Source organism: Stegostoma tigrinum, chromosome 16, assembly GCF_030684315.1.
Source record: "Stegostoma tigrinum isolate sSteTig4 chromosome 16, sSteTig4.hap1, whole genome shotgun sequence".
NCBI lineage: Eukaryota > Metazoa > Chordata > Chondrichthyes > Orectolobiformes > Stegostomatidae > Stegostoma > Stegostoma tigrinum.
Window position 1 is genome coordinate 40884404 of NC_081369.1, and position 12471 is coordinate 40896874.

The following is a 12471-nucleotide window of genomic DNA, read 5'->3' on the forward strand; positions in this document are numbered from 1 at the left end:
TTGATTGGGCAGTGTTAGAAGGGAAGATGGCGGTGTGTACGGTGGAGCATGTTGTGGCGGATGCTGGGGCTTTCTTAAAGAACGCGCCACTCCAGGTCGGTGATCCGTGTCTATGGGCTTTTGTGGACAGGGTAGCACAAATCTGCGGTTTTGTTTTGTATTTGTTCTCGGGCCTTGGGTGTGGGACTAGTACTGACTGAACTCAGTCTTTTCCCATCTTTTGCAACCTCCCCACATAGTTACAATGTAAACGTTCCGAAACATTCACTGTAGCAATTCTGGTCTAAACACGTGTCCGTTAATATTATGAAAACGTGGGCAAGCGAGTATAAAGGCCAAAAAAAGGATTTGAGAAACAAAAACTTTCTTTCTGACAGCCCTCGAAACAGGTGACGATTTCCCAACGACTGGAGTTGTATATGAGCGTAACTTGGTCCTTTTACTTGTACACTTTGCTGAGTTTCATAAATGATCAGCCTGGTGTCAGATATAGGCGACAATCCATTATGGATCTCAAATTACTGATTAATTTATTATCATTGTCTCTACCTATCTCTCTCTCTCTCTCTCTCCCCCTCCCTCCCTCTCCCCCTTCCCCCACTCTCCCCCCCCCCCCACAAAAACAAACACACACACACAAAATTTTGTGGTGATTTTGCATTTGCAGATACAGTCTATTTTGTTGAAAAAGCACACAATTTGTAATCAGTCAATGTGGCATTTACAAATTCCTACTTTGGAAATAAAACAGTCTGACTCCAAGTTGATGCACAGCCAGATTCTAAGCAAAGCCTCACACCTAAAATGCATTGTTTGACCTGAGATGTCACCTTTATATACTGATAAAACCTTTAGCTATCTCAGGGCAGTGACTTGAAAGAAATTCTGGAATTTGCATATTAATCCTTTCTAATTGATAAATCTTCAATCTGAGGTTTGTTCAATACGTTTGTGTCAGTCCTATGACCTTTTGATCTTTTGCTTATAAATTCTGTGTTTGATGCCAGCTCTTACTGACACCTGAAGAAGGAGCAAGACTCCGAAAGCTTATATCTTCAGGTAAACTTGTTGGACTATAACCTGGTATCTTGTGATTTTTGACCTTGTCCACCCTAGTCCAATGCTGGCAACTCCACATAATAACTGATTAGTCATTGCTGAAAATTGCCACGAAGTATTCTGGTATCAGGTGAAAGAGGTTGTCAAAAAAGATATTTACTTTATATCTTCTACTGCCAGATATTATTTTGTAGTTCCAGATGAAGTTATTGACAGTTTATTTTTATTCTAGCTTGACTTCACATCACCTCATTTTGTTTGAAATACAAATTTCCATTTAAGTTTTAGATTTTATCTTCACATTGTGCTGACTTCACCTGATGTACAGTTCATTTTTGCCAGGCTAATTTCACCTCATGAATGGTAGCTTTTCATCTGGGTGGCCCTGACACCAAGTTTTGGCAAATGATTCAGCTGAGGATCAGAATTGATCCCAGTTCGTCCACACACCCTTGCTCATTGGCTAATGTGGCTGCAGCCTTTGGTCACATTCAGGCTGGATGTCTGGATCTATGCAGATAAGTGAAACAGAGCATTCAACTTTTGCCACGATAATAAATCTATTGATTCTATGATTCACATCATCAAACATGAAACAGCAGAAAGAAAACTAACTTGTATTTTGTAAGTTAGACCTCTGTCAAATTAAGTTTTGAGGTTAAGATGAGACACATGACAACCTTAATGTTGTCACCCAGGCTGTAAGATGAAACTTTTCTTTACCCCTTTGCTTGTAAACACTGAGGCAGTTTGTATCATCTTCACTCATGCACTGAAAATTAGTACATCCTAGATTCTGTCTCTAGGCATTGTAAAATATATTTAGTCATCAGGTTATTGAACAGTCAGGTGTTTACAAAGTAGAATTGTCCCTCAAGGTAGACATTGTTGAATCAACCTGTTTAAAGATGCTATTATCATACCTCTGTAGGAGGTTGGACTTGAATCCAGACCTCCTGGCACAGTGAATGTTGCTACACACTATGGATTGCAGTGGTTCAAGAAAGCAGCTCACTGCCAGCATATCCAGGCGATAAGCAATAAATGCTAGCCTAGCCAGTGACACCCATATCCCATGAGTGAATTTTAAAAAAAGACTTTTAAAAAATATGAAGTAATAGCTCAATTTCAAGTGAGAAAATAGCAATGCATTAATTCTGCATAATTTCCAAATGTATTTGAATATTGTGATTTATTGAAGTTATCTAATGTGAAACGGGACATAAATTGGGAGTAAATGTGTGAATGCAAGTACTGTTTGTTCATTTGCATGTGTTAAGACTGTACTTGTAATTTATTCATTCTCTACCTGTAAGAAAGGACAATGGAAAAAGACATTCTAACAAAAAAACGCAGTAAATACTAAACAAGTCTGGGAGGGTCTATGTAGAAAAGAACAGAGTTAATATTTCAAGTTGAATACTTTCATCAGAACTTGAATTTAAAAGGCACATGTCAAGAGAGTCAATAAATGTCAGATTTGATAAACCATAAAATTCAGTAAAACAAAACTAAGATAGAAGAAAGAGACGAATGGATGGTGAGGTGCCAAGAAGCAAATATGTTCTTAAAAAATGCTAAGTAGAAATATCTTGGCAAGAAATTGTAACTGCTTCAATTGTAAAGCATTTAACCATGTTCCATGTCTAACTTTGAAATAATCCATGTAGGCAAATGTGGACTTTAATTTGTTTCGAGCAAGGAAGCACAAATAGCAAAAGTGGTGAAACTGTGTTGAATAATAGTTGAAGGAGAAGAGATGGACATTGAGAAAACCCTTCTTTTTGCAGAGTTCCATGCGATCCCCAATGTCAGTCTGTATTCAGCTGTCCGTCTTAATGTTGCCTGCACTCATCCGCAACAAAGGGTATTTTAAGATGCATTCTAGGCTTTCTGCTTTTGATGGAACCATTTGGCAAAATAAATGAGATATTTAATGTTTCCTTTCAACATGAGCTAGGTGTTAACCAAATGAGCAATGTTTGATTTGTAAAACAAAATCAACAACATTGCTATTCTTTGCATTATACCTGTTAATCTTATTGACTTTAGGAATTTGGAAAAACCATCTACACGTTAAAGGAAGTTGTGAATGAAATACGAGACAAAGAAACTAAGCGAAGACTAGCAGTTTTACCATATCAACTCCATTTTAAAGAACCATTCCCTGAATATATTCGACATGGTGAGTTTTTTTGATCACTCCTCACCCCACCCACCAAAGTTGGGGGATATATTGTGTTAAAATAAATGATAAAACCTTCATTTCTTCTATAAAACTCATGTTAAGGCCTTTGCTTGTTTGATTTTATTTTAACAGAATTGATTTTGATAGTGAAGGAAGGAAAACTCTTGCATTATGTAATGCAAGTTGTTCTCATTTAATTGAAAGAAATTGCTGGAATACCTCAGCAGGACCTGCAGCATCTGTGGAGGGAAAGTAGAGTTAATGTTTTGTGTCCAGTCACCCTTCTTCTGTGGCCATTCTGAAAAGAAAATTGTTCCCTTGAGAAGTTGTTGGGGTACTTGTCTCTACTACTTATCATTAGGTACTAACCCCATACTGTTGTAGAGACATTGTGAGACCTTACAAAACCCAACAAATGACTCTAACCTCTTCTCACTGAATCATTACTGGAACTTGGATTATTAATTGGTAATGGAACCAAAACCAAACTAAATACTGTGTTGCAGACCAAACATCTAATACGTGCCTCAGTTAACTACAGATCTTAGTCTGCTCCCTTTGTCATTGAGACTGAACGCACATTGAAGGGCTTCAGGGATTTGTTGGTGCAGATGGTGCTAGAATTTGGAGATTTTTTCACCTAGATGGAAACTGATCAATCTTAAAAAACAGAGAACAAAATAACCAGTAAACACATTGTTAAATAGGAGCTGAAGTAGGCCAATTGACCTCTCGAGTCTGCTATGCCATTCACTGGAGCTCACATAGTGCACGAAGCTGGCTAGGAACAATCTCCATATTCCTTGACAACTTTAATTTAAGGAAATCTATCAATTTCTGTGTTGGACAGGCTCAGTGACTGAGCCTCGACAGCTCCTTGGGTCATATAATTCCAAAGGGAATCTTCTAATTCTTCCTCATCTTTGTCCTAGATAGCTTATCCCTTATTCTGAGACCCATCCCTGTAGGCAGGGGAAGCATCCTTATGTTTACCCAGACCCATTTGGGACATCTAAAAATTTTGTACATTTCAGCGAATTCACTTCAATTTGTCCTAGACCCTAGACAATATAGACCCAAGGACGGCTTGGTGGCTCAGTGGTTAGCACTGCCGCCTCACAGCGCCAGGGACCCGGGTTCGATTCCAGCCTCGGGTAACTGTCTGTGCAGAGTTTGCACGTTCTCCCCGTGTCTTCTTGGGCTTCCTCTGGGTGCTCCAGTTTCCTACCACAGTCCAAAGATGTGCAGGCTAGGTGGATCGGCCATGCTAAATTGCCCGTAGTGTTCAGGATTGTGTGGGTTATAGGGGGATGGGTCTGGGTGGAATGCTCCAAGGGTCGAAGGGCCTGTTTCCACACTTCAGGGAATCTAACCTAATCTACAGAAACTTCCTCAATCTCTCCCCATAGGGTAATCCCACTAACCTAGAATCAGTCTGATAAACAATAGCCTGGAAAATCTGTTGCTAGGAGGGTGGCTTCACGTAACGCTATAGGCCGGTATCCCAGTGGGTGGAGTGGAGAAGTACTTATGAAGGCAAAGGCCCCACAGACTATCCACTGGGCAAGCCTGCTCACCATTGCCAGACAGCACTAAACAATCCATCAGAATTAACAGGCAGAATGCTGCTACCTTTGAAATTCCAATGAGGTAATAGCTGACTCCAAGCTGTAAAGTATCAGCCTTAATCAGGACTCCACATTCGGCTTGTTCATTTTATTTATGTTCAACCCCATTGTTGCAAAATTGATCTCTCAGTTACATGTTGTAACAGTAGTATAGACTTTGCTTTTGAAACTGAACTCACACATCTTTCACTAATGCCATGTTGTACATGTGGGAAACAGTCTGGTTACATGGAAATCAGAATTTTGACCTGATCTCTTACATGGACTCAGCCCAAGGGTTGCATGTCAGCGACTTACATTTTAGACTCATTTTGCAGATCATCTGGGGGCTGCTCACAGACACACTTCAAGAACCTCTAGTTTAATGGAACTTAAAAATCCCAGATTTCTGTTTGGTGAAAGACCGGGAGTTCTCCCAGGGTTGTGAGCATCGAAGTCAGCAAAAGAGACAAATCAGTCTCGTTGCTGTTTGTGGAACCTTGCTGTGTAGAGATCAAATGGTACACTTGCTGACATACACTTAAAAACTAATCTATGGGCAGTCCTAAATTTTTGAAAGGTGTTGTACAAATACAAGTTCATTCATAAGATTCAAATATTATTTTTAAACATTTCTTCACAGTAACTGAGTTTTGTAAAAAGACAGGAGACTACCCTAGTCTCTCAGCAACTGATATTAAGGTTCTGGCACTAACCTATCAGCTCGAAGCTGAATTTGTGGGAATTGGCCACTTAAAGAACGAACCTGCACAAAATGTAAGTAATTTATCACATGAAAATTATTTGCTGATTCGCTGTCTATATTTCTTTCTATACAGTAAAAAATCTTGGACAGTGACAGCAGAAACTTTGCTATATTACAGAAAATGTAGAGCTGTGTACTGTAGTACATTTAAATGACTTCTGCAATAAAGATGCATAAAATACCTTCATATTTGGAATTTGGATTTTTAAAGTAGAGGCAAATGGCTTATGGCTTCAGTTCTGTGAAGACTCTCTTCCTTAAAAAAAATCAAAGTTGTTTAGAAAGATGACCAAATACATCAATTCCAAGAAAACATGTGATTCAAGTAGGTGCCTAACAGATTACTTCTGCTGTTAAGTTACATAGTATTTTTACTGCTAAATTCACCATATACAGTGAATACAGATCCATGGCCACGAATTATAGATTTTGACTTTAGTTTAGAAGAAGAATCAGAGATTCACTTTAAGTTTCTTCGCTGAACAATCAAGTTTTCAATTCAGGAGAACAGTCATCCTAGCAGAAGTGTTTTAGTTTTGGGGTGCCTCTAAACTGTGAGAGTTTCTACAGAAGTTTTCAAATTGTCAGAACTGGCAACACAACTCTTAAGTTGTAAGGTTATCTCAGCAGTCCAAGAAGAACTAGACAGAGTCTGTTAAGTAAGAATATAGAGTTTGGTAAAGCGTGATATTTCTCCAGGATTTGAGCATCCACAAAACACATATATTCCTGGGGAAACAGGTTGAAATTTCTTTTGTTTATGTTAAAGATCTTTCTCAACTGTCATATATAGCTTTGTCTTTTGTTTTTCTGTATGTGATAATCTTGCGTTCTTTGCATTCCTGTAGCCTTGTGTGAATAAACTTAACTAGCCACCAAAGCAGCTGACTATAGAGAATTAACTTATGATCTGTCAAGCCAAGTTTCACTTTGGGATCTGACTTATTCAGTATTACCATTAACTGAGATTATAAATATAAAACTGTTTCATTATGTACTGTTGATACTTGTTTTGAGAAGCAAGTACTGGTAGCACAAATAGATTTGGCAGAATGCTAAGCTTTGTTGCCCATATTTGAATGTAGCAAATGATTTGTAGATTCTAAAAATGATATCCTATATGAACACAATGAGCAGAAAAAGACCAGTTCATTTAATAAATTTTGCTCAATATTTCAAGTGGAAATCTAATATACAGGCATGCACAATCAATTTAAACACGTAAAATTCTCCTTCAGCCATTGCTGGAGTGTTAATCTAGAGACCTAGGTAATATTCTGGGGATTCTGATTCAAATCCTGCCAAAGTGGAGGGTACCATTTGAAGTCAGTAGAAATCTGGAAGACAAATAATGGCTGTTGTTAATTGTCAGAAATCCCACCTGGTTCTTAAAAGCCTTTACCAAAGGAAATCTGCTATCCGCACCAGATCTAGTCTGCATGTGACTCCAAACCCACAGTAATTGGCTTGACTGTTAACTGCCCCCTGGGAAATTAGGGAAGGGCATTAAAAGCTGTCCTGGCCAGTGATACCCACATTCTGTTAACACATTTTTAAAAATTAACATTAAGCCCAAAATTGAAGGTGTGAAACAGAAATATGGATTTAAGTTTCTTGTATACTTTGTATCAAATGATCACAGGTGAGAAAGGTACTGTGTTGATATCACAATGTCATTGGTGATATTCTCATTGGTTAAAAATTTGTGTCTTGTGTCCAATGTTTTACTTGTGCAACAGAAACGTTAGGTAGATGTACTTGCCAGTAAAATATACATAATCAGTATTTGAAAATCCAACTTGTTTTTGCTTTATTTGGTTAGGTTGAAGTGAGTACCACTTTAAGACACCCAGAGTCAATGATTGACGTAGCAGGTTTTCATCTGCCATCTAAGGTAATAAAAAGCATAGATTAGAATCATGTAAAGAATTTGAATTGCATTTCTAAGAATTAACATTGATAGTTATGTATGTACTGTATTCCTAATCTCCATCGAACACTGCAGAAGGAAGGGATAATCATTTGGAAGCACAGAAGCTGAATATGGCTGGACAAAGAGATTTTATCGGAGTTTATTATCTTACAATCATCAGGACAATATAAAAGAATAGCAAAGAGGAAATGACATTCGTACCATCTGAGCAGAATGTGCTGATTGTTTGGCAAGTGGATTCTTGTCACTTGGTTGACTAGTAGTTAGGGAGTGTTACTGAAGAGAGTGCACCAGTTCGATTTTGATTGACAGTTAACTACCAAGTCACTTTTAAATTTTAGCAGTCAAGATATTGCTTTAGACGGGGGAAATGAGAAACGAACCAGTGAATGGCTGTCCCCTATTTATTGAGTTGATACAGGTGCGGTGTGTGTGTGTATGTGTTATTTCTGTTCGAAAGAACTAAAAAGAAATCTTAGCAATTGAAGTTAATTTGTCAACCAATTAGCACATTCCACCTAACAGCATATATGTTGTTTATACAGTTTTTGAGTGAGGTACTCATTGGTATTGAATGTGTGTAACTGAGCTATTAATGAAAATGATGGTCACTTTGGTATTATTGTTCACTTGAGTTGTTCTGTGGCAATGTATACTTTCCTATGAAACAAAAACAGAAATTGCTGGCAAAACCGAGTAGGTCTGGCAGCATGTGGAGAGAAAGCAGAAGTGTTTTAGAACCAATGATCTTTCTTCAAAACTGGGGGTTTCCAGCGATTTCAGTTTTTGTTTCTGATAATTCCAGCTTCTGCAGTTCTTTGGTTTTTATTTGTTTTATGAACTGTCATAAACATTTTATACATATTTTTAAAGAATCTGTTTAGAAACACATCTGGAACATGTGAGACTTGAACCCAGGCCAGGTTGCTCAGAACACTAATGCTGTACCACAAGAGTCCCAATATATATTACATTGTATGGAGCTGTGAATAGCAATAGTACAGGCTCCAGTGCTCTTTCTCTCATGTAGATGACCAAGAATTTCGTGTCAGAAGGGTTTGCAGGTTATTACCCAGTCCATTTGTCCATGTTTTAAATGTACCTTTTCTTGACCATCAAATCCTAGGGTGGGACTTGAACCTGCAACTTCTGGCTCAGGCGCCCTACTGGTTGCAACAAAAAAATCCGATATGTATTAAAATCAGAAACTGGGGCAAAGAGACGTGAAGAGGAAGAAGGAAAAAAGTTTGCCATTGAGATAAAAGTACTACTGAGTCAAAATCATCGCTATTTAGAATCGATTGTTAGTCCAGATTAATCTTTAAATTTCTTGTTCTAAAACAGTTCACAACTATCCTCCTTGCTGCTGTAACACACCGAGGCACTACACAGGCCAGCTGGTTTTGATTTGATTGCCTGAAAATGCTGAGTTAGCTTGTTCAAACAGGGCCAATGTATCAGGCACCAGAGGGGTGATAGATATAGGACAGATGTCAGAGATAGGTTCTTTACTCAGAGAGTCGTAAGGGCGTGGAATGCCCTGCCTGCAACAGCAGACTCGCCAAGTTTAAGGGCATTTAAAATGTCATTGGATAAACGTATGGATGATAATGGAATAGTGTAGGTTAGATGGGCTTCAGATTGGTTTCACACCGGCGCAACATCGAGGGCTGAAGGGCCTGTACTGTAGTGTTCTATGTTCGTCCATGCTCAAACATGAGTGAAGACAGAAACCTATTTTACTGCTGTGTCTCTGGAGTTTTAGAACAAAACTGTCCATAGACTGCCAAACTGGAAGGAGTTACCTCCTTCAGAATGAGAAAACAACATTGAGGGGAGGAGCAGGGAGTTATTGCAGAAATAGAATTTCTAGATTGGTCAAGTTATCAAAACCACTAGCAACTGCAGAAACTTCATGCTGAAATATAATGTTACTAATGTCAAACTATTCGTTGTAGCCCGAATCTGAATTTGTTTGAATTGAGTCAGTTACAGTTACGTTGACATTACTGATTCAATCAGACCTACATTCCTTGTCCTTCCACCATATTAACCATTGTTGAAAATAGTGATTTAGAAACTCCTGTCAGGTTTGTTTCTTACATTTTTGAATGGATACAATGAAAATTATTTTTACACAGCAGCATTCAGAACAAGATTGCCCAAAGGAAGATTATTCACTCTCTTTAGGATCAGAGGAAGCTTGCCATCCAAACAAAACAAAACATTCTCGTGAAGTGCATGTGGCTGATGCATCAGAATTTAGTACCTTTCATTATTGGAGAAATCCATTACCAAGCATTGAAGAAGATCTGCAAGACTTTTTGGTAAGCTGGTATTTTGATGTTGGGTCATTGACCTTCTGTGCCTTTTTCAGCATTTTCGATGTTTAATTTAGCTTTTGGGTTTTATTGTGTTAAATTAATGGCAGAGTACAATGCAAATTCCTCTAGTAAGTGAGGAACAAATCTAGGTATTCTGAAAGTAACTTGTACACCAGAAATTGATGTTCTAACCTGCATTATTTAACAGAAGAAAGAGAATGGCTGTACTTTGAGTGAGACTTCACTCAAGCAGCACCAAGAAGAACAGTATGAAAGTGAAAGATTTGAGGAAAAAGACGATGACGATGGGTGGATAACACCTAATAACATTCAGCAGATCCGCCAAGATATGGGCTGCTCTGAGATGATGGCAAATGTCAAAGTTGGTTGTTTGACTACAGATTTTGCCATGCAGGTAATAGTTTTTTAAGCTTGCTATTGAGTCTGAGGGGTGTTCTTCTAGAGGTTTCTAAAATCATGAGGGGCATAGATAGGGTGAATAGCCAAGGTCTTTTTGGTGGGTGGCGGTGTCCAAAACTACAGGGCATAGGTTAAGGTGCGAAGGTAAACATTTAAAAAGGACCCGAGGAATAACAGTTTCGTGCAGAGGGTGGTGTGCGTATGGAACGAGTTGCCAAAGGAAGTAGTGGAGGCTAGTACAATTACAACATATAAAAGGCATCTGCATGAGTATATGAATAGGAAAGATTTAGAGGGATATGAGCTAAATGCTGGTAAATGGGACTAGGTCAGATTGGGATATCGATCAGTGCAGAAAGTTGGACTCCAGGATCTGTTTGTCTGCTTTTTAACTCTGAGTTGAAGAATCTACCAATGATCGAGATGCCAGTAAAGACCACTGGAGTCAAATGTGAACATATGAATTAGGGACCTGCTCCATCATTCAATAGATCATGGCTGACCGAAGGAAAAAGTAAAGTTGATTGAAGTAAGATTTAAGTAGCGAGATTACCACATTGAAATTTGTGCCTACATGAAGTAACTACATTAGTATTCTAAGTACACATATTTCACAGTAATTACTGAAATTTTTATTACACTTATTATTTCTCCTGGTTTCTTGGCCAAGAATTTTCTGTTCACCAATAACACTAGTTTAGATATATTTATTTTATTATTTGGCTAATGTTAAAATTCCTTCTAAACTTTGCTGAAACAGGAAAGTCCCTGCAATGGCCACCTCCTATGAGTTACTACTGCCGATAGTTGCATACAAACTTAAAGGAGCCACACACTTAAACAATTGACTTGTGCAGTATAGTAAAATAAAAGTACGTTGGCCATCATTTTGGCCCATCCTATAACATGCTGCGCTAAATCTGAGTCCTTTGCTTATTTCTTAGAATGTCCTTATTCAGATGGGGCTTCATGTGATTTCATTAAAGGGAATGCTTATAAAACAAGCACGAAACTACATCTTGCGGTGCCATGCATGTTTCAAGTAAGTATTGATCAGCTATACGTTGAAATGTTTGTCTAGAATCTCAAACTATACTATAAGGATCAAAAATTGGGCATCTCATGGGGAATTTAAAGGATAAATGCATGCCTTACTGCCAAAGGCGCATAAACTGCAGTTGGAAATCTTAAACTGTCAGCAGCTTAACCAGCGTCTGGAGAACAGAGCTCATGTCATGCATGTGAACTCTTTATCTTAATAGGAAGATATTAAAGATGAATAATATTGAAAAATGGGACCATACAGATAAGAGAAAGTAGTCCATAAAGTACTTAAGTGGCTATCAGGAGTTGGTGAAATGATAAAAGTGATATTTAATAAAAGATAGAACCATTTGAGAGAATATGTGAATAACTGATGATAGATGGCAGAATGGAACAGCTTCCACAAGCCAGAAGTATCGAATAAACTCTAAACCACACTTCCAACATGGTGTTCAGAATGAAAATCTACTTTGCCAAATATCAATTAATCTTCTGATATATTTAACCTGAATCCATTATTAATTGCAGTGGTTAGGGTATTTCTCTGAAGCTCTGATTTTAGAGACAGTATCAACGTCATGTAGTTGCTGTGTTAAAGATAATAAAAGTATCCTCCCTGAATCAATGTTGTGCTTTAATTTGAAACCCAAAATAACTCTTCCTGTGGAAGAAAAATTTGACATCGCAAGGGTAGATGGGAATTTAGGCCAAGACAGAAAAGGCAGCCATGGGAGAAACTGATGGTATAGAGAAAGAATTTTAATTAGTTTAGCATGTGGGATTTTAATGAGATTAGCAGAAGTCAGGAGATAGTTACACTGTGTTATCACTGTGCATGTTATCTTCTCTAGGGTTAGAGAAGAATCTTTTGATATATTGTCACTATGCTAATGTTTTAGGCTGAATTAAAGATGTCCCTTCCATCCCCGTGGATCCTAGTTACTGATAAGCTAGAGTTTTGATCAAACTGTATATCACTCCCTATGCTAACTGTATGCCGAAGGTCTTTTGAAGAAGTAATTAGTAAGGTATCTGTAAGACAGCATTCCTGTTACCTCCAACAGCGTCTGTTTTCTTTAAACTTGCAATGAACGATTCAACAAACACAAGAGGTCGCGGGAACACCCTGC

General features: G+C 38.1%; 2 protein-coding genes across 4 annotated transcripts in view; one reads left to right on the forward strand and one right to left on the reverse strand.

Annotated features, from left to right (window-relative positions):
• nob1 (NIN1 (RPN12) binding protein 1 homolog) overlaps positions 1 to 12471 on the forward strand; it is a 14106-nt gene continuing 1635 nt past the window's right edge. Inside the window, exons 1-7 of one of the 3 annotated variants that reach the window (XM_048547160.2) lie at positions 1 to 95; positions 3112 to 3244; positions 5498 to 5631; positions 7443 to 7514; positions 9695 to 9880; positions 10086 to 10292; positions 11242 to 11339. In XM_048547160.2, coding sequence (XP_048403117.2) covers positions 27 to 95; positions 3112 to 3244; positions 5498 to 5631; positions 7443 to 7514; positions 9695 to 9880; positions 10086 to 10292; positions 11242 to 11339 — 899 coding nt within the window. In that variant the 5' untranslated portion in view covers positions 1 to 26. The remainder of the gene's footprint in view (positions 96 to 3111; positions 3245 to 5497; positions 5632 to 7442; positions 7515 to 9694; positions 9881 to 10085; positions 10293 to 11241; positions 11340 to 12471) is intronic. The other 2 variants (XM_048547162.2, XM_048547161.2) reach the window with 2 other exon arrangements.
• Positions 6759 to 12471, reverse strand: part of cog8 (component of oligomeric golgi complex 8) — a 21412-nt gene continuing 15699 nt past the window's right edge. Inside the window, exon 4 of the mRNA XM_059651732.1 lies at positions 6759 to 7509. Within this exon, the coding sequence (XP_059507715.1) occupies positions 7499 to 7509 (11 nt within the window). The 3' untranslated portion in view covers positions 6759 to 7498. The remainder of the gene's footprint in view (positions 7510 to 12471) is intronic.